Below are 24,561 nucleotides of genomic sequence, written 5' to 3' on the forward strand. Positions count from 1 at the left end.
AGGTTGTTGAGGTGGTGGGCGACAGTGTCTCCACCCGCAGCAGGGCTCGCTAGCTCTCCTTCCTCCCGCTTCTCCCCCCCTTCCCCCCCTCCCCCCCAGCTCGGCTAACGCTCCCTCCCCCCGCCCTCCTCTCCCTCCTTAGTGGTCCGCCGGCTGGGTTACGCAGAAGCAGCCGCCAGCACTGACAGCACTTGGCAGAGAGGGTTTGCCCAAGCGCTCCCTGAGCATCTCCAGAGGCGCAGCGGCAGCGCCTGCCGGGCTCACCGGGGAGTCGGCACAGAACCGGGGACCGAGGCTGGAACCAGGAATAGGCTGAGAGCCGGGGAGCTGAAAAATACCTAGAACAATACGAATACTACTACTACCAATAAAAAGTGGTGGGCAAGAAAAGGAGGTCGTGGGGGAAGCAGGGGAAGAGGCGAAGGCACGACCCCCGAGGAGGGGCCGGGCACGGGGCAGGAGCGGGCCCTTGCCGTGACCGCCGGCAGTCCCCCGCACCTCAGGGGAGCCGTTGGGGCGGTGGCAGCACGGGGCGGCGGCGGGGCATGGCTGCCGCGGGGGCTCCCGCGGCCTGAGCCACCCCCGCCGCCCGTACCATGGCGGCCGCCGCCGGCGGCCTCGACGTGGCGGCGGTGGAAAGTTTCCTAGAGAGGCACCCAGAGCTGGTGGAGAAGTGGCTGAAAAGGAAGAATTCGCTCCCTAAAGCACCTGCAGCCCCCGCCGCTGGCCCGTCGGAGGAGCGGCAGAGTAGCGGCACCTTCGGCGGCGGCTGGGGCAGCGCAGGCAGCCCCGGTGGCGCGGGGCTGCAGAGGCGACCCTCTCAGAAGGAGCTGCGGAAGAGCTTCGCCCGTTCCAAGGCCATTCATGTCAACCTCACCTACGACGAGCATGTGCACGCCCGGGCGCAGGAGCCGCTGAGCAGCGTGCGGCGGCGGGCCCTGCTGCGGAAAGCCAGCTCCTTGCCCCCTACCACCGCGCACATCCTCAGCGCCCTGCTGGAGTCCCGCGTCAGCTTGCCCCAGTATCCCCCCACCGCCCTGGACTACAAGCGCTACCTCAAGGGGCACAACGAGCGTCAGTTCTTCCTGGAGCTGGTCAAAGATATCTCCAACGACTTGGACCTCACCAGCCTCAGCTACAAGATCCTCATCTTCGTCTGCCTCATGGTGGACGCTGACCGGGGCTCCCTCTTCCTCGTGGAGGGCGCCGCCACTGGCAAGAAGAGCCTAGTCTCCAAATTCTTCGACGTGCACGCCGGCACCCCGCTGCTGCCCTGCGGCTCCACCGAGAACAGCAACGAGGTGCAGGTGCCGTGGGGCAAGGGCATCATAGGCTACGTGGCGGAACACGGAGAGACGGTGAACATACCCGACGCCTACCAGGTAGGAGCGGGGCAATCTCCCGCGCTCTGCTGCCCTTGTCTCTTTCCCGGACAGCGGCGGCGGAGGCGCCTGCAGAGAAGCCTTGTGCCTCTCTGCCGCCCTGTCCCGCTCGGGGGGTCCGTTCCCGCCTCCCTAAGCTTCTCACCCGGGGTGTCCCTGCCGAAGGATCCCCGCAGCTGTCACCGTCGGGTTGCCGGAGGTGTGCTTGGCTCAGCTGCCGACGAGGCAGGAGGGGATTCACCCGAAGGTGGGGGGAAAGCCCCTCTCCTGTGTGGCAGACGGGGCTAAATGGCCATAAAGTAAGTACAGCAGTGCTTCTGGGTTTCTGAAGAGCGGCAGGCGGCTTCATGCGCTTTCAAAAAGTATTTTGGAATCAGCCGAGAAAGAGTTTTAAAAAAACTTCGTGCCAGTCCCAATGATAAGATTCTTAAATATGTGTCTCACTTAATGTTCCTTGTCTGCTCGCTGCTGAAATAATCTCATTGGTTTCAAAAGAACATATATTTTCACTTTTGCATATGCCCACTCAGCCAACATGGCATGTGCTTTCAAACCTATTCCTATGAGTGAGGTAACCAGTCCTGTTACTCTCCTGTGGGGAGTTTCCCCACCTTTTACTTTTATAGAAGCTTCAGCGTGAATTGTGAAAATGTAGTCGTGGCTCCATGGCAAAAATTCCCTTTGACTTCAGCACAGATAGACATGCCTTCACCTGCTTGTTTTAATGCAAAACGGGGCTTTCAGTTTACTATCTTGAAATTTACCTCCCTCTTAGTCCTAGGGGCTATCACTAGTGATTATTTGCGCGAGACACTATCAGCAATTTGAGGTTCTTAAGAAAGTTAAGAACCAGAGTGACAGTTTTCCTGAATTAGGAACTTGGAAAGCTTTAAAAAGGTGGGAGATGTATAGCTTTAAGAATTTTAATAATAACCATTGCTGAATATCTAATTTTGCTCTACAGTACTAACAAAAGTATTTTTTTTTTTTAATTATGATGCTTTATAAAATTAAACCATACAAGGAAGAAACCTAAAAATTAGAGCTGGGCTTTTTTTGTTTGTTTGTTTGAAATACCGACAAGTCAAGGTAAATGTATTTTGATCTGAATATTTATTTGTCAAGCAGTGAAGAATACTAAGCTCCTCACAAATCTAGGCTTACAGATGTTCCTAACTCACAGAGTTCAAAGGCAATGAACAGACTTTGTTAAAAATTCTGTAATACTCATACTAAAATGATCGAGTGTTGGATTACCTTGGAAAAAAATGCAAGTGTGCTTTCTTCCATTATTTTTTCATTTTCTCCATTATACACTTTCTCTGACCATCTGGTTTTTGTTTTGTTTTTAATTACTTTCACTTTTAAAACTGTACTCTTCCTAAAGAGTACAGTTGGGGATCAAGCAGAAGATGTACTTCTCTCAGTAGTCTCAAGTGGTTAAACAGATAAAGGATAACTGAGTTTGGCTGGGAGAGAGCTTGTTCTCTGCTTTTTACACTGGACAGTTCCAGCCTCTTGTGTTTTGGAAATGGGAATGCTAGTGCCTCTGGAAAGGTAGAGTGTTTCCTAGTCCTACCAGACTGTATTATTTTTTTCTTCAGTGTTTGTTCACGTTGTGTTCACTTCCCTGTGAAAAATTCCAGCTACTTTAAACAGTTTATTGTCTGTTTCATTTGCAGAGAAAAGTGAAAAAACAACCAATGTCCAGTAGTATTTATATTATACTTTTTGGCTGTTATGGAAAATCAATTAAAACATTATAAAAAATGCAATTCATTGTATATTTAAGATGTACAAACATTAGTTGCAATAGAAGGGAAACTTCTAAGTCAAGCTCATCCTGTAGTTGTATCAACTATAACTGTTCTGCTTTAAGTGGAGTTCTGATTAACTCTGGTGCAAAAGAAATGTTACACCTTGTAACTTTAATGAAAATTTTGTTTGATAATAAAAAAAGGGGATCTGCTTTCTGTCATATTTATGAGTCAGCTCAGTTTATCTTTTCTTATCTGGCACATGTATATTATGTCATTAAAAGAGGACCTTTCTAAGTTAGTAGTACAAAGAGCCCTATGGAACCTAGAGTACAGGTGTATAAAGAAGCAACAGCTGTTCCATTCCAGATCATTGTAGTACTCACAATACAGTAGTTTAAAAATTAATAAATATGATACAATTTTTGTCAGCAGTACCATTGGTCACGGGAGTGTTTAATCAACCATCAGGTTTTAAAAACAGCACCACCACAAAACTTTGTCAGGCTGATACATGGAGTTAGAGAGAAGATTGACAGCACAGCACCATTTTGTCCATTGAAGATAGTGTTCACATTGATGCTACTCATTCAGTAAGAAAAGGCCTTGTAATTAGGTGAGAGGAACACCTCTACACTAATGTAAATGTTTATATGCTTGGGTCTTTTTAAATTAACGAACGTGTTTAAAAAGAGGTAAAGATATTTCCATATTCACGGTCAGCTAGTCTACAGTGTTGGCAAATTGGTTTTGTTATCATCCAACTACTTTTATTTTCTCAGAGTCTGATCAAATACCAGTTGAAATTCTACCATCATATAAGAATTGGTTTGCCTGCTTATCTTATGGGCTACTATTAACATTAAACTTCAGCACAATCAACCCTGTATTAAAATCCCATCATGTTCTGTGATGTTCTTTACATGGGCAGTCACCTATACCAGTACCCAGAGTGACTGGCTTGGGAAATCATAGAATCATAGAATGGTTTGGATTGGAAGGGACTTCCAAAGGTCATATAATCCAAGCCCCCTGCAGTCAGGTTGCTCAGAGCCTTGTTGAGCCTCACCTTGAAGAGCTTCAGGGATGGGGTCTCAACTACTTCTCACAGTAAAGAACTTGTTCTTAGCATCCAGTGTAGAAACATAGAATCAGTAAGGTTGGAAGAGACCTCAAAGATCATCAAGTCCAACCTGTCACCCAAAACCTCATGACTACTAAACCATGGCACCAAGTGCCATGTCCAATCCCCTCTTGAACACCTCCAGGGATGGGGACTCCACCACCTCCCTGGGCAGCCCATTCTAATGGCTAACAACTCAGTGAAGAACTTTCTCCTCACCTTGAGCCTAAACTTCCCCTGGCACAGCTTGAGACTGTGTCCTCTTGTTCTGCTGCTGGTTGCCTGGGAGAAGAGACCAACCCCCTCCTGGCTACAACCTCCCTTCAGGTAGTTGTAGAGAGCAATAAGGTCTCCCCTGATCCTTCTCTTCTCCAGGCTAAACAATCCCAGCTCCCTCAGCCTCTCCTCGTAGGACTTATGCTTCTCTGATTTAAAAGCATTGTCCCTCATCCTATCACCACAAGCCTTTGTAAACAGTCCATCTCCAGCCTTCTTTTAGCCCCTGTGTTATGTATTGATGACTGTGTAATAATAATTTATTTTAATAGCAAACAATAATTATATTACATCTCAAGGTAATCTGATTTATGAAGGTCAGTAGTGACTGAACAACATTTTTGGAGGCTCACAGCATCTGAGAATTTGACAAATACTTAGTTCATGGAAAGGTTTAGGTGAATGTTATGTGACTGATTCAAAAGTTGTGTGATTTCCTTAAGGACATCAGCAGTTACTTATTACATTGCCAAGTCACATGATGAAAGTCAGTTTATAATTATAACAAGTTGTAAAATATATGATATGAATGTCCCTTTGTTAATGTTAGGAAGCATTTCTGACTATTTATGTGAATACTACATTGTATCTTGAGCATGTGTTGGAGCAATTCATTCATACTGGCAGGGAAATTTGGGACCTAAATGTCCACAAAGGTTCCTTTTTACATAGCACAGACGCTGCTTTTGCTTCATATATGAAGACTGTTAAGTATCTTGTAAGTTTACAGGTAGAGATGCCATTAAAACGTTATCTGCAGTTCTTAGGAGTTGTTTAAAAATTAAAGGGATTTTCCTATTTAAAGCTAAGGATTATTTCATGTCATCCATTCTCACAGGTCTTCTATGATGTTTAGCCAAAATTACTGATAGTTTCAATTTTATTCCATCTTTCAGAGCAGTATTTATATAGTTAAAAAAAATACATCACAACTAATGTTTGGTTCTTGTTATACCTCTAGCTGTGCAAAAGTTGGAAGGTAACTTAATAGCATTCTAAGCTAACTACTGAAAGAAAAATACCTTACTCTTTAGAATAGTAAACATACATCAGAAAGTGGTGGGAAAAAATATCTTCTGCCATTTGTGAGTATCAGCTGAATAAAATTTCTGTATATCTTATATTAAATCTGGAATTTAAGAAGTAGCTTTAAAATATGGAATCAAAAATGGCTTACCACATGGATGTTTTAAGAAAGTGGGGAACAAAGAGAAGAGAAATACTAACCTGAGTTGTGGGGTTTTGTAAGTTGGACAAAGTGCCACAAAATATGATGAGGAATAATTTTTCAATGCAGCTTAAGTCTTTAAAGAAAGCTTAACCACATTCCTGGAACTAAAATTGGTCAAAACACGAAACAAATGCAGGTCTCTGTTCTGGATGGTCTTTCAAGCAAGTGTAATGCAGCTAATGTACACAACCTTTTACAGTAAATTTTAGCATCATTGAACAACTAGATGTAGACATTAATGTCTTTTTCAGGCCCTCCAGGTGAGCTCTGAGTCATTACAATGTTACTGCTCAGGGGTGCAAACCTTTCAGCTAGCGGGCACCTGTGGAACTCCTGCATGAGATGGGCTGTTGTAGAAGATTTCAAATGGGCGGGAGCCAGGTTTCATTACACAGGGTAGCTGTTTGTTATCATCAATATTAACAGTGTATCTCTTTCAATTTAAAAGAACAGTTAAAGCATTAAAACCCCAGGTCCTGGGAGATTCAGTTCTGTAAATGGGAAGCACTTAGGCACTGTTCTATTCAGCAGCACTCGAGCAGCATCACCAACAACAGCCATATTCATTTCAGTTCTGACGCTTAAAAAGGACAGAGGTTGCTCTCTAAAGGGCAGAGAGCATGAAACCCATCAGATTTTTATTTTTTTTTTAAATTCCATGTAATACAGAAATGTGAGTTTAAACAATTTTTGGTGTGCATTAAACATGACTAGGAAGTACCGTGGGGAATGCAGGTGATAATTACAACAGTAAAGAACTAGACTTCCACACAAGGGCACTCCACCCCATCATGCAAAATTTAGGAAAACTTGAAATTGTAAGTACAAGTCAGTAAATTGGTGAAGGGGTTTTGTAATTATCTTCTAATCTGCAGCACAGCAAAGGTGAACACATCCTTGATGTCACAGTGGCACTGGCCTGGCAGAGACGGATCTCCACATAGTAGGCAGCACCTTCCTGTATCTCCACAGAGGAAAGTCCTTGGGGCAGCCGCTGAGGAGATCTTCTCACATGAATACCTCCCTCTATAAGTCTTCTCCTCAGGGAACAGTTTCTGACTGACAATGTAGAATGTCTTGAGGTCTTCCTGAATCAGACCACCACTGCTCTCACTTTGGAGATGTCTGCCAAGGGGCAGGAGTGGGGGCCAGGGATGCATGTGTCCAAAGCCACCTGAAGACTCAAACACAGTTTTGTGTCTTTATGCTGTTGCTCAAGTGGCTCACCGGGACAGACAGTGGCATCCAACAGAAGTTTGTTTCAAAGGAAAACCACAAAAAACTTATGTGATGGGTCTGGGTAATGTCCCACAGAGGAAACATTTATGGTCCTTTCTGTGGATCAGCTCAGACTATGAAGCATCAGATATGATTATACTAATTAGCTTGCTTGCAAACTTCCTAGTGCTTATAAAGTTATTTACTCTTGTTTAAGGAAGATTATCAAGTAATGTTTCACTACCCATAAGTAGAAAACATGCATTGTTACATGTGTCCATTGTCTATCTAATAAATGAAAAGGTGGTCAGAAAACAGTGGCCAAAAAATAACATTAATGATATTACATACAACAACCAAACTAAACAAAAAGTCCGCAATCACTGAAAAAGCAACAAAACCCAACAAAAGAAGCAAACAAAAACACCAACCTCCAAAACCTCTGGTATTGCATCACTGCAGATGAATACCATTTTTGTTTGGTTTGTTGTTTGTTTGTTGTTTGTTTTTTTTTCCCCCCAAAGTGAGCTACTTTTTTTAGTGCAAAGTATATGCGAACCTGTTTAGTTTTAAATCTGGTAATTAAGAATTTTTGAGGGTCAAAGTTCCCTACTCTATTCCTTCATTCCCAAAATAATTCTCAGTATGAGTTGACTGAGCTGTTTTGCACATTCTTATCTGCTTTATTACTTTTATCTTGTAAGAAATATTGTTGTCACCTTATATATAATCACAATAAAACTGGACCTTGTGCTTATCTCCTTGGGAGAATTAGGTTTGAGATACAGGCGAGCGATGCTAGTTTGTTCTACCACTGCCTTTGTCTCTGGCACTCTAGGGACTTCTAGCAATCCTTACATGGAAGTCTCTTCAGAGATTGCTTTATTGCTTGTTTTTTATCTGATAATTTATTCTATAGAATATTTTCCTTCTAACTACTGCAGTTGTAGTTTTGTTTCTTCTTTATGCACAATGTAATTTATACCATATGTGATTTTTCTAAGCGAAGAGTATCTTGAGCAGACTGGATGTTTTCACTTTATTTTTATTTAGTTTTTTTTTTGATGTAATGCCTTGAATCTAGATAACTTGCTGTCTTTTTCATTGCTCTGTTTTCTGTAAAAATTCATGCACTGTATACCATAGAAAGCATGATTAAAAATTTAAATAGGTCTTTTCCAAATTCAGGATTTTTTACTTCTGTAAATATAGAGGCTCCTACAGGATGGCTTCCTATAAAGTCAATTAAAAAGTGCACAAAATAAAATTTGTCCATCCCATGCAGTTTAGTAGTACACTAATACTCAGATGAACAGTGATATCAAACATATTACCTAACTCAATCAGTAATTGAAATACAGTATATTCAAAGAAATTCTACTGCAAGTTTCTTGTGGGTTTTTTTTGCCCTGAGCCCTTCCTAAGAAACACACAAACAAACAAAACCCAACAAAACCCCCAAAACCTTATGCAGTGAACTGTAAAATATAGTAGACCAGGATTGTTAATTGACCAGTTCTTCTGTTCCATGTGATTAAAAAGCAGTGTTTTCATATAATTAGAAAAAAAAAAAAAAAGAAATAGCTTTTTCTTGTAGAAGTCAGCTTTGTCTGAGTCACATAGTCCATTTCATGAGATTAAATACTTTCTCCTTAGATGCTGGAGAAGGAAAACAGTGTCTTACTGTCTTTGTCACAAAGACTTAATTCCTGGAAACATATTACGGCAGACTTCATCCTCCATTACATTTACTCCTATCTAACTTGTTTAGGATTATATTGTTTCTATTCAAAATCATGCTAATATTGCTCACATAAATTATACTAACTTTGATAAGGGTATGAAAGGACAGATTTCCTTTCCAAGGACAAAGAACTATCCTATGTTTAAAACAAACCAAGCTGAAAAACAGGACATGAAAAACATCCCCCAAACCCTCAAAACAACAAAGCTTGTACCTTTATTAACAACATTTGGTTAGTCAGCACTGAAATGCAGCTGGTGAAACTTTTGGTCATAAATTAAAACTGGTTTAATTTTCAACATAAACTATTTTATTGCTTCAGATATCTTGAGAAAAGAAGAAATGTGGAATAGTGCATGTCCTTATATTTTTTGAGAAGAGATTTTTTTTTTTTAGTTGGAAATGTGTGAATTCTTTCGGTGAATTATAGAAATAGAGACCCTTTAGTGAGGTTTTTGCCCTCCTTCCTGGTCAGCAAGGATTGGTTTTGTTTGTTTTTAGGCCATATTTAAGTGTAGCTGTTCAGGTTTAATTGTGATCAATGATTGTTATTTAGTAACCTCAGGTTCCGGGTCAATTTGCTATTGATATCAAAGAGGATTGGGCCATAATGGATTTTGCTCTCGTTTGCCACATCTATCAATAATGTATCTGATCTGACCATTTTTTCAGCCCTTTCTCAATATCTCTATAACTCTTCTTATAAGATTTACAGACTCACTTTAGGAACACAGAGGTCAATCCACAGGACTTGGCATTTAGGAGACAGGCATTATTTAGTTAGGTCCTGAATCAAATTGCCTGATTTCTCAGGTATATCAAGGTATCTTGAGTATCTTATGGTATCAGAGCTTGTAGGCATGGTCAATATTTTGAGTTTACATCTGATATGATGAAGCTAGGGGATCTAGAAAAGGGAATTTGAATATAGGATCATAGGTTTATAGAATGGTTTGGGTTGGAAGGGACCTCCAAAGGCCATCTAGTTCAACCCCCTCTGCTGTAAGCAGGGGCATCCTCCACTAGATCAGATTGTCCATAGCTCTGTCAAGCCTCACCTTGAAAATCTCCAGGGATGGGGCCCCAACTCCCTCCCTGTGCAACCCATTTCTGGTGTTCCACCACCCTCATGGTAAAGACCCTGTTTGTAACATCCAACCTAAACCTAGTTTGAAGCCATTGCCCCTCATCCCAGCACTACAGGCCTTTGTAAACAGACTCTCTCCATCCTTCGTATAGGCCCCCTTCAGGAACTGAAAGTGCCCAGATCATTTTTGTGACCCTCCTCTGGACCCTCTCCATCAGGTCCATGTCCTTCCTGTATTGAGGGCTCCAGACCTGGGTTCAGTGCTCCAGGTGAGGTCTCACCAGAGCAAAGTTCACTTCTCTGGATCTGCTGGCCACACATCTTTTGATGCAGCCTGTGGGCTGCAAGTGCACATTGTCTGCTCATGTCCAGCTTCTCATCCATCAGCACCCCCAAGTATTTTTCTGCATGGCTGTTTTCTATCTTATCCCCCAGTCTGTATTGATAGGGAGGATTATTCTGGCCCAGGTGCAGAACCCTGCACTTGCTCTTGTCGAACCTCATGAGGTTCACCCGGGCCCACCTCTCCATCTTGGCCAGGTCCCTCTGGATGACATCCCATCCCTCTGGCATATTGACAGCACAACTCAGCTTGGAGTCATCTGCAAATTTGCTGATGGTGCACTCGATCCCACTGTCTGTATCGTATACACAGTATATATACAGATAAGAATTCATGCTGCTCACAACTGCTGTTCCAGATTCTAACATTTCTGATCCTTATGTTCTTGAGTATTCTCAGGCTGCATTTTTAATGTTGTCCCCACAGTTACAGGAACTAGAAAGTTAATATTTATTTTTTCTTATAAGGGAAGTTGAGATTCTGATAGTATTACATGATTCCAGAGCCCTAGGGAACAAAACCCAAACCTGTCTGTACCTTAATCATGTCTTGTATAGAATAAAATCATGAAGATGTTTGTCTGTTCTCATTTATTGACAATATTTAAATATGTCCAAAAAGAACTGGGTCTGCAGTGTCATTGTGCAGGCAGCTGGATTGATGAATCAAACTTGCTGTCTTCTATCTCCTTACTTGATTGAATATCACATTTTACAGGGTAGTATTTCCCCAAAGAAGAATTTACAATCAATAAATCGCTTGAGACAAGGATAAGATTTATCCTACAGATAACTGTTCCTTGTTGACATTTTTGAAATTCCAGTTAAAAGTGCCTGAGTCTTCACATTTTTAATGTTTCTGGCATCTAGAAATTTCATTATAAAGAATTTAAGCAGTAAAACCATCTGTGTTTGGTTTTAGTAATGTTTTACACAGAGGGTGGAAGATTTTAATTGTAATTATTGAATGTTTGCGCATAAAAATATTGCTGATGCAATTACAGTTGTGGTGAAGTCTCGCTCTTAAAAGTGTCTTGTACCATGTTTGTCCCTAATTTCTGAAGTCTTGATTGTGAAAGAAACTTTTAAATAAGTGATACATTGATACCACCATTGATACTTGTCACTACCTAGGAGCCTCGTGCAGGTGAGAACCTTGCTGTGCTGCAAGCTGTTCTAACATGGGATAATACAGTTTGTGTCTCCAAATGTTTGCTTTCTGATAGAGGCTTCTGATTTACCAGCTTTGTTATCAGCTGCTAAACAGGCCTCCTTGCACAGGGTTTATTATCCTGTGAGGAGAGGCAGAAGTAAATTTTGTACGAGCTTCTCAGCCATCACAGTTCACATGTGAGCACTGAAATTATTATTGATTCTGTTAAACCCTTCAAAACCTCTCTGTTAGATCTTGCCACATACCTCCTATTATGACAATAAGTGATGGAAGAAGGTGGGGTATGGATTAAGCATTTGGGACATAATGCAGGCCATCCAATCATTCAGGATTCTTATGAGTATATTACATGGTTAACAATATTAATGTTACTAGAAACAGTATTTTTTTTTTCACTTATGTAAACTTTCCTTGTCCCTTTCCCAATGCCACTTAAATAAAATTCCTGCCTGCTTTTCCACAAAAAGTCATAGATTAAGTTTCACTTCACATCTTGACAGTTTTCAATTTTTATCAAGTTCTTGTTGAGGCTATCCTCCAAAAATCTCTAATTTTTCCAGTTAAATGCATTAATTTCCCTGCACTATGCCTACTGTACCTTTGGTCTCTGTTTCAGAGATGTAATACCATTCTGCAAAAGGCAGTCCAGTTCTGTAATATAGTGGATAACCTGATTCCAGATAACAGGAAGAGCAAAATATGTTGTTGTGTCTCTGAACTGCATGCTTCTGGGACTGAGCTGTCTGATTGTTCCAGGATCTCTGTGCTTCCACAGAGAGAAGCAGTGCAGCAGGAATGAGTTGTACTTGAAAAAAACCCAAACCAAACCCCCAAACCAAAACCAACCAACCAAAAAACACCTTCCCCAAAGATAAACAAAATGACCACTTTTCAGATTGCTAATCCCTTCTCTATGTAATACATAACATCCATTAAGGTACACAGGATTGGTAGCTCATAATTAAATCTGTTGCTAACACTGTTAGCTGTACTGTATATATCCAATTCAGACAGGTTGGGAAGTCCCTGCCCTATGTGCCACCATCCACTGCAGTCAAACAGCACTTTGTATATTAATCTTGAGACCTGTTGAAAAGGCAGTGACTACATATGTATGCCATGAGATTGTAAATTACATTCAGACTAAAATACCCCCTACAGTGAACTTTGTTACCTAAACAAAAGAAACATGAATACATCTTCCTAAGTTTTACCCCAGATCTCTGTTTTGTCTTAAAACAATGTGTCTCTTTAAATTGAGTATATTCAGATAACTTGTAGCTTGCTTCTGGTCTGTCCAGCAGCTGCTCTTTTTCAGTTTAACTCCTCCATGAAGCTTTACTTCTTTTTCAAAATCCCACAAGATGTAAATCAATAACAGTATTACTAGTTAAGGTAAATTATTTCAGTGTTTCCCCATGCACTCTGTTTTGCTTTGAACAAAATTAGCAGAGTCTCATGGGTTGAGTGGAATCTGCTGCTGATATTCAGTACCATGCTTCTGTCATGTCAGCTTCAAAATTAAAACGCTGGCTGGAGCGAAGTGTCATGGGGCTTGAAGTTGATATACAATTGTTTAGAACCACATGGAAAGATCACAAGATTGGGCAACTCTGGGTACTCAACGCCATCATTAAAAAACACTCATCGTGGAAGTTCTAGTTCTCCTAGGGAAGTTCTTAGGCACAAATAATTCAAGGAAATGTCATCAGACCCTTATCAAAGACTGCATATTATTAATCTGACCTTGATGGAAACAACGACTGTTTAGCAGACCCATTTAGAGTGTCAGAACAACTTCCAATGAGGTTAGAATTAAACCAGTACAAAAATAAATAATATAATAATAAAGGAAAAGAGCAAAGAACATGGTATTCTGTGGCAGAAGTGCACTATAAACCATATATGAATACCACCATTGGTATTAATTCCTTGTGGCTGAAAGGTATGAAAACTTAGATGAAATAATAAAATAGCCAAGTATATATGTTAATCTTTATGATGAGTAAGTGCAGAGCATTTCTATATCATGTCTCTTGAGATAACTAGAACAGTCTGTATCTACAGCATCTGCAATTTATAACAGGGAAATAAAAATATGGGAAACAAATTGCTAGGGGAAAAAAATCTGACAATTTCTAGTATCAGTAAAGATTTAATTGCAATCAAACCTCTATATGGATAGTTTTCATCATCTTAGACAAACATGGACATTATTTCACAGCCAATACTGTCTAAACTTTTTAAAAGAAAACTTGTGCTTATTTTTCTTGAACAGCTCAGTTCCCTTGTGTTAGGGGAGTTGGAACTGGCTCTAACTATTGTCTGCAGCATAAACGCTAACTTCACCCTGGAGAAACTCAGCTGCTGCCAATAAATAACATCAATTCCATCCCTGGCTGACAGAAGAGCTGTTGAAGACTATTCTCTACAAAGATGCTGTTAGCACTATCTCTTCTGAACTTTGCACCTTCCTATGAGTCACTTTGTGATCTCCAGTTTGAGTTGTACTATTCTGGAGAATGGATTTCTGTACACCTCCAAATAAACAAATCACCCATACTTTCCTTTCAGCTCAGGTTCTTTTGAGTTTTGTAAATCTGTATTGAAAGCCATTTTCTCTCAAAATCTGAATTTTCTTCTCAGTGATTTGCTTAATACAAATTTAAATGTAGTTAAGAAGAACGTTATAAGAAAATATTTTTAATACCTATTTTGATCAATTCTGTTTGTATTCACAGTACTCTTTCTCTAGAAGTAACTAGCTGTGTGTATTCTGCAGAGGAAATGTTTGCAAATCCTAACAATATACTGCTTGAGTCATGATTCTAGATAATATATATGCTGAGAACTACACTGGCCATGGCGGGGTGTTGTTTATTTCTTTTTTTAAGTAGAGACATTCTTGTCCTTTGTTTCCCAGAGAGAGGTGAGGGTTTGTTGTATTTATCTTAAAAATAATAAATAAATAAATAAAACTATTGGAATACTGGCCCATTAAACCAGTCTTGTTTGATGTACTAAATTTAAAGTGCCACATACAGATATGGGGCCAGAAAGAGGCCCCATCTACTTGACAGAGAAATCATGAGCATTTACAGAACACAGGTATGAACTGACAGCATGGCCTAGCATAAGCATGCATGTGTGATCACACTGGATATCAGTCCTTGCTGGATGTCATTCAGTAGAAGTGTTCTATGAAGCGATGGTATTACTTTTCTGAAACAGGGGTGAAATTTAATTTGATCCCAAAATGTAATGTTTGTCACCTTATGTGTATTTTTTGCACTGCTTTTGAAGATGGCAGTTTATCATCGTGTACCATGGACTGTATTCTGAAATTTCTGCAAATATTAAAGCTTACTAAGATGTGCGTTCCACAATGATTCAGTTGGGTGTTACTGTTATGAGACAGTCTCAATTAATTTCTTTTCTTGTTTCATAGTTTATGAAGTGTAAGTATAGCAAACCTGACAAGCGTGCATTTAAAGCATCGCAACATTATATAGTGTTTCTGTCTGAAATTGATTCTTCCTAGTATGTCTAGTTATAAGGTGGTGTAAGCTATGTGAGCACACTTCAACAATCAGATTAAAGTGGCATAAATTTCTAAAAACCAGAGAAAGATCTAGGACAAATAAATAGTGTCATACTGGTATACTCCCTATTTTACACTGAAGTCCTAATTCTGTGACTCTCCGTGCTGTATGCAGCTATCGGACACCCTTGCTCTGGAGTAAACATCTTGAATTCCCAGCCAGGGATAATCTAGAAATTAGTACATAGCAGATTTGTGGGGGTTATCCTTCTTCTTTGTATGCTCAATTAAGGTGGCACAGCAATCCTTGCTGTTTTTTATCCTTTTGCACAACCCCAGCAGCTAAATGCCTCACACACGCACACAATGAAAGTACGCTGTCTGGTGAACTGCAAACAGCTTTCATTAGGGTGTGCTTTGAGGGAGCTATAGCGTGTGCTCAGAGGAGCTCAAGATCCTCAACAGTACCTGCAAGGGCCATGTGGTTACCCACAGCTTCTCTAGTAGGAATGTTTATTGGCAGCAATATAGCAAGATAGTGAAGCAAGCAGGACTGGTTAAGGTTGACAAAACTGAAAACTGCCTGTGGGCATACCACAGCTTTTATCCGCTGATAATTTCCTATCTGTGTTGAAATCTGTGAAAGCCATGGGCAAGGTGGCTCTGACTGTCTATGCCCAATGTGGAGGCCTATGTTGTTGTCACAGAGCTGTGGAAGACCTTCTGCTTACAAATGGTTCCAGAGCCATCAAATAAGGCACAATTATGGTGTGTGTAAGAAGCTCGTGCTTTGTCAAGGTCCAAAGTGTTATGCTGTTTCTTCAACATATTTTTTTCTCCTCTTGTATTTACATTTCTCATAAGTTTGTCTTCGTTTTCCATTTCCTCCTGGTAGCTGCTTTGATAGTGATCCTTTAGATAATTTTTCTAAGTGAGGTATAAATGTGGGACTTCAGCGAATAAAACTATGCAATAGTAAACCTTGTACTGATCCTCCAAGAAAAGTATTTTTCTTAGTATCTTCACTGTGGAAAACCAGCTAATAATGGACTGGTAACAGAGAAGCAAAAACAGAATGCTACTGAAAATACTATATAAGACATTGATAAAATGCTTTGCCTGAAGAAAGCTTAGATACATGGCATGCCTGTTAATGCTTCCTTATTTTCTTTTGAAGGATCGCCGCTTTAATGATGAGATTGACAAACTGACTGGATATAAGACAAAGTCACTCTTGTGCATGCCCATAAGAAACAGCGATGGAGAGATTATTGGCGTTGCCCAAGCAATAAATAAGACTCCTGGAGGTGCCCCTTTTTCTGATGATGATGAAAAAGTAAGATTGCCTTTGCTTTTGTATTTTTTACAATTTCTTTTGTAACTCAGTAGACTTTTCTGAAAATACTTAATCCAGATACATGGCACAGCACTTGAGTTTGTGATAGTTTTCAAGAAGTGCTATCTGTTCTGCAAATGTGTTAGATCTTGTGGCTGAAACTTCAACTTAATGGTCTCTAAATCTTATTTACACTTTCTTCACACAGTAGATCTTAATAAAAATATTTTTGTTTTTGAAAATTTACCTTTAAGAATAAGTTCATGGGGGAAAAACTATTCCCAAGACACTTTTAAGCTTGCTGAGTTTAAAAATTGCCATCTTCTTTCAGTGCTCTCCATGGAATAAATGCCTGTAGCAGATGTGAAAAAAATCTTTATTTTAGAAGAGATTATGCATATGCAACTTTTGCTATTCTGAAATACAGAAGACTTGTAAATACCCATGAAAGGACAAAGAGGGCAGGAAGGGGACACTAGTTTTGTATAGGGGACACTAGTTTTGTATATCTAGTGAAATTTGGAGAGTAAAGTGAGCTCAGAAGTCAGGAGAACAGACAGAGTCACAAGGAGGGAACTTGAATTCAAGAAAGTGCAGAAAATAGGAATTGATGCTGTTAAAGGCAGGCACATGTAGCGGACCATGAAGGGAAAATGCACAAGAAGCCAAAAGATGACTGGGGAAGAGAGAGGGCAGCAGGCTCCCAGAACAGCAACTCTGCTTGCTCAGGAGAGAGAAGTGGAACTTTCTTCAAGAATGCAATATGGGAGTATCTTTCTGTGTGTTAAAATAGTATTGAATCTAATTTTTGTGGAAGTCTAGTTGGAGGCAGACTTTGACCCTTGAAAGCTCTTTATGTTGATTCAAAGGCAGTTAATATTTAATGCAGACCCATTGTTTGTGTATCACATACCTGGTTGACATGTCTGTGCCACAACAGAAAGATGTTACGTACTGCCTGTTGCAGAGGGAAAAACCTGGCACATTGGTTCATCTAAATATATGGACATTGTTTTAGGAACCAAGGTAGCTTGACATGTTGAAGTCCCTTGTAAAGTTAAATTAACAGTGGTTTATAAAGGTTGTGAAATATTACAGAAATCAAACATGTCTTCCACAGAAACCATAGTAAATGTTTTTTTCCCTTGGAATACTTCTTGAAGTTGCTATTACATTGTTATTTTTGTGGTATACTTACAGCAGTATTTTTAGACCATTATTCATAACCATTTCATAGTTTGAAACAATTGTTAGATGAGAATAGCAATATGAGTTGTTGTATGAATAGTGTCTCTTAGTAGAATAATACCCTGCTTTTCATTGATATGAGAATAATTCAAAATTGATTGCTTTTTTTGAAATTTCAGTATGTGAAGGAACCTTCTGCAGTCCAGGTAGGAAAATCTTTGCCAAGTGAAATATTAGTAAGTGGATGCATTAAAGTTGAGGGAGAATAAAAAGGATCACTGATTATTTTATATGAGTTATCAGAAGTGTTGCAGAAACAGTTATGAGCAAATATTTCTTTGTATTAGATTATTTAGCATAGCAGTTTTGCTATTAGGTTGAGGTGTTCCAGCAGTTACCTTTATTGATACCTATTTACATGTGAAGAGCCAGGTTGCTGTGTACCACTGTTTGCTTTTGGTGTTTTTCCTGAATCTGTTTCAACATTTTACTCTAACCTAATGTGCTCTTGAGCTGCTTGTTAACTTCTCGTTAAGTTTCAAGCTTCAATTTTCATTAAAACCTAACAATTTGGATCCAAGTAGAAAGACAAGACATACTTGGAGTATAGACTTCTTTAAAATACATTCAAAAAGTAAAAGCAGTGGAGGATAAATTACACTATCAATAAGAAAGTTTATGACTTGACAGACTGACAATACAGATGACTTGGCTGCTCAATTGCACGCAGTACTGTAAAGCGAGCTTTAAATAAAATTCTTTAAAATGTCAACTAAACGTTGTTACTCTTCACACCAACACTATTAGTGATTTAACAAAAAATGAAAAACTAATTACAGTACTCATTGCAGAGTGTATGTGTATCTGGCATATTTTTTTGGTTAGATGTTTTCTTCTAAACATGTCCTGAGTAGAAAGGAGGAAAGTCAGTCCTATCTGTGGCAATATTACCTGTTCTAGCACTGCATTAAAGACAACTTTTCTGTTGAAATCTTTTTTTCTGAACTACTTCTGATTCTTGAAAATCTTGGATGTTGAATACTGATTTATTAGCATACAATACAAATCTGGCAGTTTGTGCTACAAAGGGTAGCCAAACGCAAATTAAACAAAATGAGACCTTCACCGAACAGGCTTTTTTCCTGCACTTTTTAATAGCACTCTCTGCCTGTGAAAAGGGAATTTTGTTAAAAAGGTAACTTTTATCGTGGATACCATCTTTGATTATCATACATTCAACTACCAAAACAACTGTGTCTATGTGAATTGTTTATTACATAAACATATTAATGTAAATATTTGATGTTAGTACTGAGGCTGTGGCATTTGTTTCCACTCAGTGACTGCTAAATATCTAAAATCAGCAAGTTGTCTATGCCTTAATTGCCATCTTTATCTTATTTTTACTAGTTGTTTGACTGCTATAAGCCTGTAGTTTAGAGCTCTTCAAGGATATATTAAGAGGGTTCTGACAACTAGAGTTTATGGAAAAATAAATGAGAACATAACCATTATTATGCCTTTTAACAGATCTTAGAATTAATGAGGACTGGCAGTCCAGGTGCTATTATTTCCAAATTTGTACTTTTAAGTTTCTTAACTCACTGATAACCTAGAAAGTGTGACATACCTCTGGGAAGCAAGGAAACACACACATCAGGAAAAGATCTTGTAGGATTAGCAAAAAAGGTTTTTTGTTGTTTGGTTGTTTTATTTTTATTGTAATATCAGCAAAAGTAGTTGTGAGGAAAGGGGGCAAGTGAGAACTTTGTGCAGAAAAGCCTGATGAGTAGCTGGCAGAAGATGTAATTGAGCTTTATGTTGATATAATTTCTGATAATTAGCAGCTTCACAATAGTTAGAAAATTGAAATGTAAAACAATTCTCCTCCTCCTCCCTGCAGCCCTCTTGAAGATACGTCAGTACTGTTTAGTCTCACTCTTGTTTGCAAGTGTCTATCCTCTCCTAGTGTTGTGCAAAACAATTAAAATAATATGTTGTTTTGCCATTCTTTTTCTGGTGTTTTTTTTGTCTGTTTGTTTGGTTTGTTGGGTTTTTTTTGCTACAAGATTATATTATATAATGACATGTCACTTAGGGACACTACTGTCTTGAGTCAAGAGAAAACAAAGAATTATGTTTTCAATTACAATTAAGTCAAGGCTAGCATCATTTTTATATACTTTTTGTTATTTTCAGGAAGTTAAGAGCAAATAAAATATTTAGGATTTGAGAAGCTTTTAATACTCCCAATCTGTAACCAAGTTTATATTTTGCAATATGTAAAATGGGATATTAAATGTCAAAGTTTTTCTAGTTTTGTTTCTCATGGCAAATTTTCAGGTATTGCCTTTGTATCTCTGACCATATACTCTCTAACAACACAGCACTAATACTGCATCTAAGTGAATTTCCACATGTAATGGTTGTTTCCTACTGCCAAGTTGCTTTTCTCCTTTTGGTGTAAGAGATGTTCCAGCCAATTCATTGTTTTAAGTGCAGAACTAGACTTGACAGACTGGCATGACAAAAAATGTTCTGTTTCACAATGTGTTCTGTGTCCCAAACATCAATGGCTCAATCAAAATTAAATTAATTTCAGAGATTTCCACTTTGATACAAATAATAGTAGAACACCTTATAGCTTTTGTATAGCAGCCATCACTATTGCATTGCTATGTAATTGGTACCCAGTTGAAAAAAACAGCCTGGTGATATATGTTTATATATATTTTACAAATGAAGATGCCAGTTCATTTGCATAGACACAGGGTAGGAAGATTAAAACCCCAAACCTTTGAAAACAACTGTGCACCCTGCATGCACTCCCAGTGCTGTCCTTAAGATTCCTTTATGGATTTGTACTGGTTGCTGGTGAGTCATACTTTTTCCAGGACTGGTGAGAAACTCAGCTGAAGAGATTGACAGTCTGTAGTTTAGATTATCCTATGCCCTTTATAGTCTTCTGAGATGCAGTGCCAAAGCAAATCTAACCTTCCATCAGAGTGGCTTATAAACAGCAGCAGCAGCTCTGCTGTCACTTAAATTGGCATCCTGGTTCTCTCTGGCTCTGATGTCCTCCTAGACTGAAACAAGTGAATTGACTGCAGGGAAATGATCCAGGGCAGCCAGCTTGAATTAAATCCTGCTTGTCTGACTGAAAAGCAGTAGTTTGACTGTCCTAAGAGCCCTTCTGGAAGGGGGAAAGAACTGGATTTGGTTGTCTCTACTCTGTGGATAGTTTTATTAACAATATGGTTCTCTCATGTTCCAATATTCTTGCATTTCTAATAGCAGCTCTGTGATTCTAAGTTGCCCAATTTAATGTACTCTTCTTGGTCCCTGTTAGTTAAGGCTTAAATATGTTCTTTGCTGGGTCTACCATAATGCTTAATGATTTGGAGGGATTTTGCTATACCTTCTAATTTGTTTTCTATGAGTTTCTGCATGAGGGGCTGAGGGTCACAATGGCAGGTAGTAATTTCAAATTCAGGATAGTTTCTTTATATTAGGGAAGGATTCAACTGTAAATAAAACTACTATGGAAAGGAGTGATCCATAACAGGCAAGCATCATTGTTATGAGAATGATGGCCCTAGGTCTGCGAATGTGTGGAATTTACCAAACAAGTCACCTGAAAATTATTTTGATGGATCCTCTAGAAAGAAACATGGGAAACAAATTAGGTAAATAATTTTTCTGTATTTCACACATATTGCAGCATGTGATGATCTCCTGCTCCTCCTCCTTGGTAATCTGAAAATTTGCATAACATTGAGACTCCAAAAGCTTCTTTAAAATTGGCGTAATTCTCAAAGGTATCATGTGGTCTGTATGTCACTTAAATTCCAATGCAAGAGAAATTCACTGAAAGAAGGCAGAAAATAACAAAGACATTTGAAGGATGAAGGTGTTGAAGCGCTACAACTATCTGGCAAAACTCTAATGGTCTATTATGCACAGTTCTCGAAAAGTACTTGCTACACAAATCTAAATGAAAATAAATCACAGTAACTAAAGTCTTGCTGGGGGAGTTTGAAATAATTTGTCACCATAATAGTGGCTTTATCAGGCAGCTTCACACCACTGGTTTGCAACTAACAGCACCAAATGACTGCAGTGACAAACCTTTGAATGGACTTCTTTCAGTCTTCCTTACATTCAATCATGCTTCCAACTCAAGCTACAAGTTTAGATCTCTTTGTAATTACAGAATACTATAAATGTGCTTGAAACATAACAAAAACACCTGTATCAAAACCATTGTTTTGAAATTGACAGTCGATATTTGAATCAGACATCTTTATCTCTGAGGTATGAAAGCACATCTGTGTCCTACAGTGACATTTCAGTGAACTATTTTTTTTTTTAAAATAAATGTGTATTTTCCTAGGTTCAAGGGCTACCAGGTGGCTCTGTGTGTTTGATTTGTATTAACAAATCTTTAATACCTGTTTGAGGCTTCTAGGTGGTATCATAAAGTAAACACATTGTCAGGGTTGGCATCAGGAAGTGTTTCTCTTTAGAACAGTTCAGGGAATAATGTAATGTTTGGGGGGCAGTGTCTGTGTTGGGTTTTTTTTTGGGGGGGGTGGTTTGGTTTGGGTTTTTTGTTGTTTGTTGGTTTGGGTTTAGGGGGAATTTTTCTTTGGGTTTTGTTGGTTGGTTGGGTTTTTTTTCTTTTGTTTGGTGGCGGGTTTTTTTTTTGGTTGGTCTTTTTTGTGGGGATTGGGGCTTTGTTTTTCTCGTGTGACAGTCGGAGTGAGGAAGGTATCTGGATTCTTCCTACAATTGTCAGCAGGAATCTGAACCTGTTGTCTCTTCCCGTATTTCCTATGTTTGTATCTTCTTAAATAAATAATATGGCGAGATGTGAGCAAATAAGAGCTCTTGTCTGTAAACCTAGGCTGTCATTTGGCTAATGTCTGTGGTATCTGACTCAAAGCTCAATAAACTAAGTGAAAGAATTCCTGCTGACTTCATGGGCTTTTAAACTTCTGTTCATTTCTACCACAGGAGCATTTCATTAAATGCAGATCTGTATGTCTATTTTATAAGGCTTAAATTCATCTGGGTCAGAGCACTATAAAGAAATCAGTTAAGGACCAATTTCAGCTTCTGTATCGTTCCTAGATGCAAATGGGCTTTGATAGGCTGAGCATGATTTCTGTGGCAGACTGTGCTCTATCAGTTCACTAGATGTAAAAGATGACTGCTTAATTCCTTTTGTGAACATTAATTGAAAAGTCAGAAAACCGTTAGAGGTTGTTATGCCTCACCCCCACAACACAAGAAAGGTCAGTGTCCCTCAGGTTACACTTAACTCTAGGAGATACTTTGTCAGCTGCCTAGAGTCTGAAATTACCACAGCTTGAAAAAGGTGATCAGAGTTAGAAATGGTACTCAGTCCTGGAAGCTGAGCCATACAAAGAGCCATGAGGCAGAATATATCTTCCATAATATTTGTTTAATGCTGGTGGTCAAAATAACCAGATTGATACACAGAAAGACCCTGTCTACATTTCTTCCCATGTTAGGCTTATCTCTCTTAAGTTCTAGAATCTAATCACAATACGGGAGCTGCTGCTTTATGTGCCCAAAGTTATGCTTAGACTGCATTAAATCCACCCAGAAGAGGCATTAGATGATCTTTTTGTCTCTTGGATCAACTATTTCATGTGGGTTAGAGGATCACCAAGGTAGCATTGTAAGAAGGCCTCCACAACTGTGTAAGGACTTAAGATGTTGTCATTGTCTAAAATTCAGACATGCTGTGCCTTGAGCCTTCAACAGACTGATGGTAATAGGCAGTGCTTTACAGCCTCAGTTATTGAGCTTTATTTTCACTCTTCTGTTTGGCAGTTTGTGGAAGCAGCCTGAGTGATTTCCTAGGAAATGAGAGCCCTTTTCTTTGGATGTGAGAGCATTAAGTATTTGTTTGTAATGCAGCTTTTGCAAACATGTTGCAGCTTTCCTTCACGCTTAGTTCAGTCACATCATCAAAAATGATATTTGCAATGATTTTTATTAACTGTGTCCCTGTTTGACAAAACTCCAGAGGAGTTATGAGGAGAAATGATCCATTAGACACATTATGAAACATTCAGTAATACTTTGGGTCCAAGTCTTACTAAGAGACTTCATGCAAATTCAAAAGCATAAAAATAGCCCTAGAAGTTGTGCTCTGCTTTCCCCTTCCACTGGTATGCACAATGGGTTACAGCAGGCCAGGAGAAAGGAGTCCAGATCTGTAAGGGTCAAATACCTGAAAAGACTTCACAGGAAGACTGATAATGCAGTAAAATGCAGGGGTACCTTTACGCAGCCATACTATTTTCTTCAGTGAGAAGCAGATTAGTGTAGAATTTTCAACAGAAAGCCCAAAAGCCAGAAACTCTGCAGTTCTGATGGTATTCTTCAGACACTTCAATAGCTAGAAACTGTGATGTTAATATTACTTTTATAATTTTTATTGATACTATATTAATCAAATTTTCACTTAAATGCTTGGAATAGCAGAACAACAGTAACAGAAGGATTCAGGAGGACTAGAGTGATTCCGTTCATTTATCAGCAGAAGGAAAGCCTTCCACAAAATAATCTGAGGGCTATGATGTGTATTTGTGTTATGGTATAACTCTTAGGTACTGTCTGAATAAGGAATTGACTAGAATTGACTAGACTATTTTCTGGAGAAAACCATGTTATTTTATTACCTAAAGAATAAAGATTTACCTTCATCTCTGTTCCTTTTCTTGGCAAAGCTCCCTTAAGCCAACTAAATTATTTTGATCAAATGATTCTCATTATAAAAATCTTGTTTGCTTCAAGTGAAACCTGCACTAGGGCCTTTTTATGGAAGCCTGTAAAAGGAAATCTTTCTGGTGTGCAGCTGGTGAAGCCTCCATTGCTGACAGTTACTGGAGATGTGCCCTGTGGGCTGGATAGAAGGACTTTGTCCCTAGTGAAATGTTTTCTGTACTTTTGTCAGTCTGTTCGGTTTTCCATAGCTTCAAATACTTTCAGAAAATAACATTTCACATCTCCTTCGAATTGCGTATCTTTCCTGAAGCAGAATGAAATGTTTGTTGTTCCTGCCATCAAAAAGTATTTCCCACTGGAATAGTGATACTGAGCCTATCTGTAGATATAGATTACATGA

At 39.2% G+C, this 24,561-nt stretch overlaps 1 protein-coding gene across 3 annotated transcripts in view; it reads left to right on the forward strand.

Moving 5' to 3' along the window:
- The first annotated feature begins 209 nt into the window (after nucleotides 1-209).
- PDE11A (phosphodiesterase 11A) overlaps nucleotides 210-24,561 on the forward strand; it is a 126,315-nt gene continuing 101,963 nt past the window's right edge. For 2 of the 3 annotated variants that reach the window (XM_054174135.1, XM_054174149.1), the window contains exons 1-3: nucleotides 210-1,382; nucleotides 16,053-16,211; nucleotides 17,579-17,605. In XM_054174135.1, the coding sequence (XP_054030110.1) occupies nucleotides 597-1,382; nucleotides 16,053-16,211; nucleotides 17,579-17,605 (972 nt within the window). In that variant the 5' untranslated portion in view covers nucleotides 210-596. The remainder of the gene's footprint in view (nucleotides 1,383-16,052; nucleotides 16,212-17,578; nucleotides 17,606-24,561) is intronic. The other variant, XM_009906662.2, reaches the window with a different exon arrangement.

Source organism: Dryobates pubescens, chromosome 2 (genome assembly GCF_014839835.1).
Source record: "Dryobates pubescens isolate bDryPub1 chromosome 2, bDryPub1.pri, whole genome shotgun sequence".
NCBI lineage: Eukaryota > Metazoa > Chordata > Aves > Piciformes > Picidae > Dryobates > Dryobates pubescens.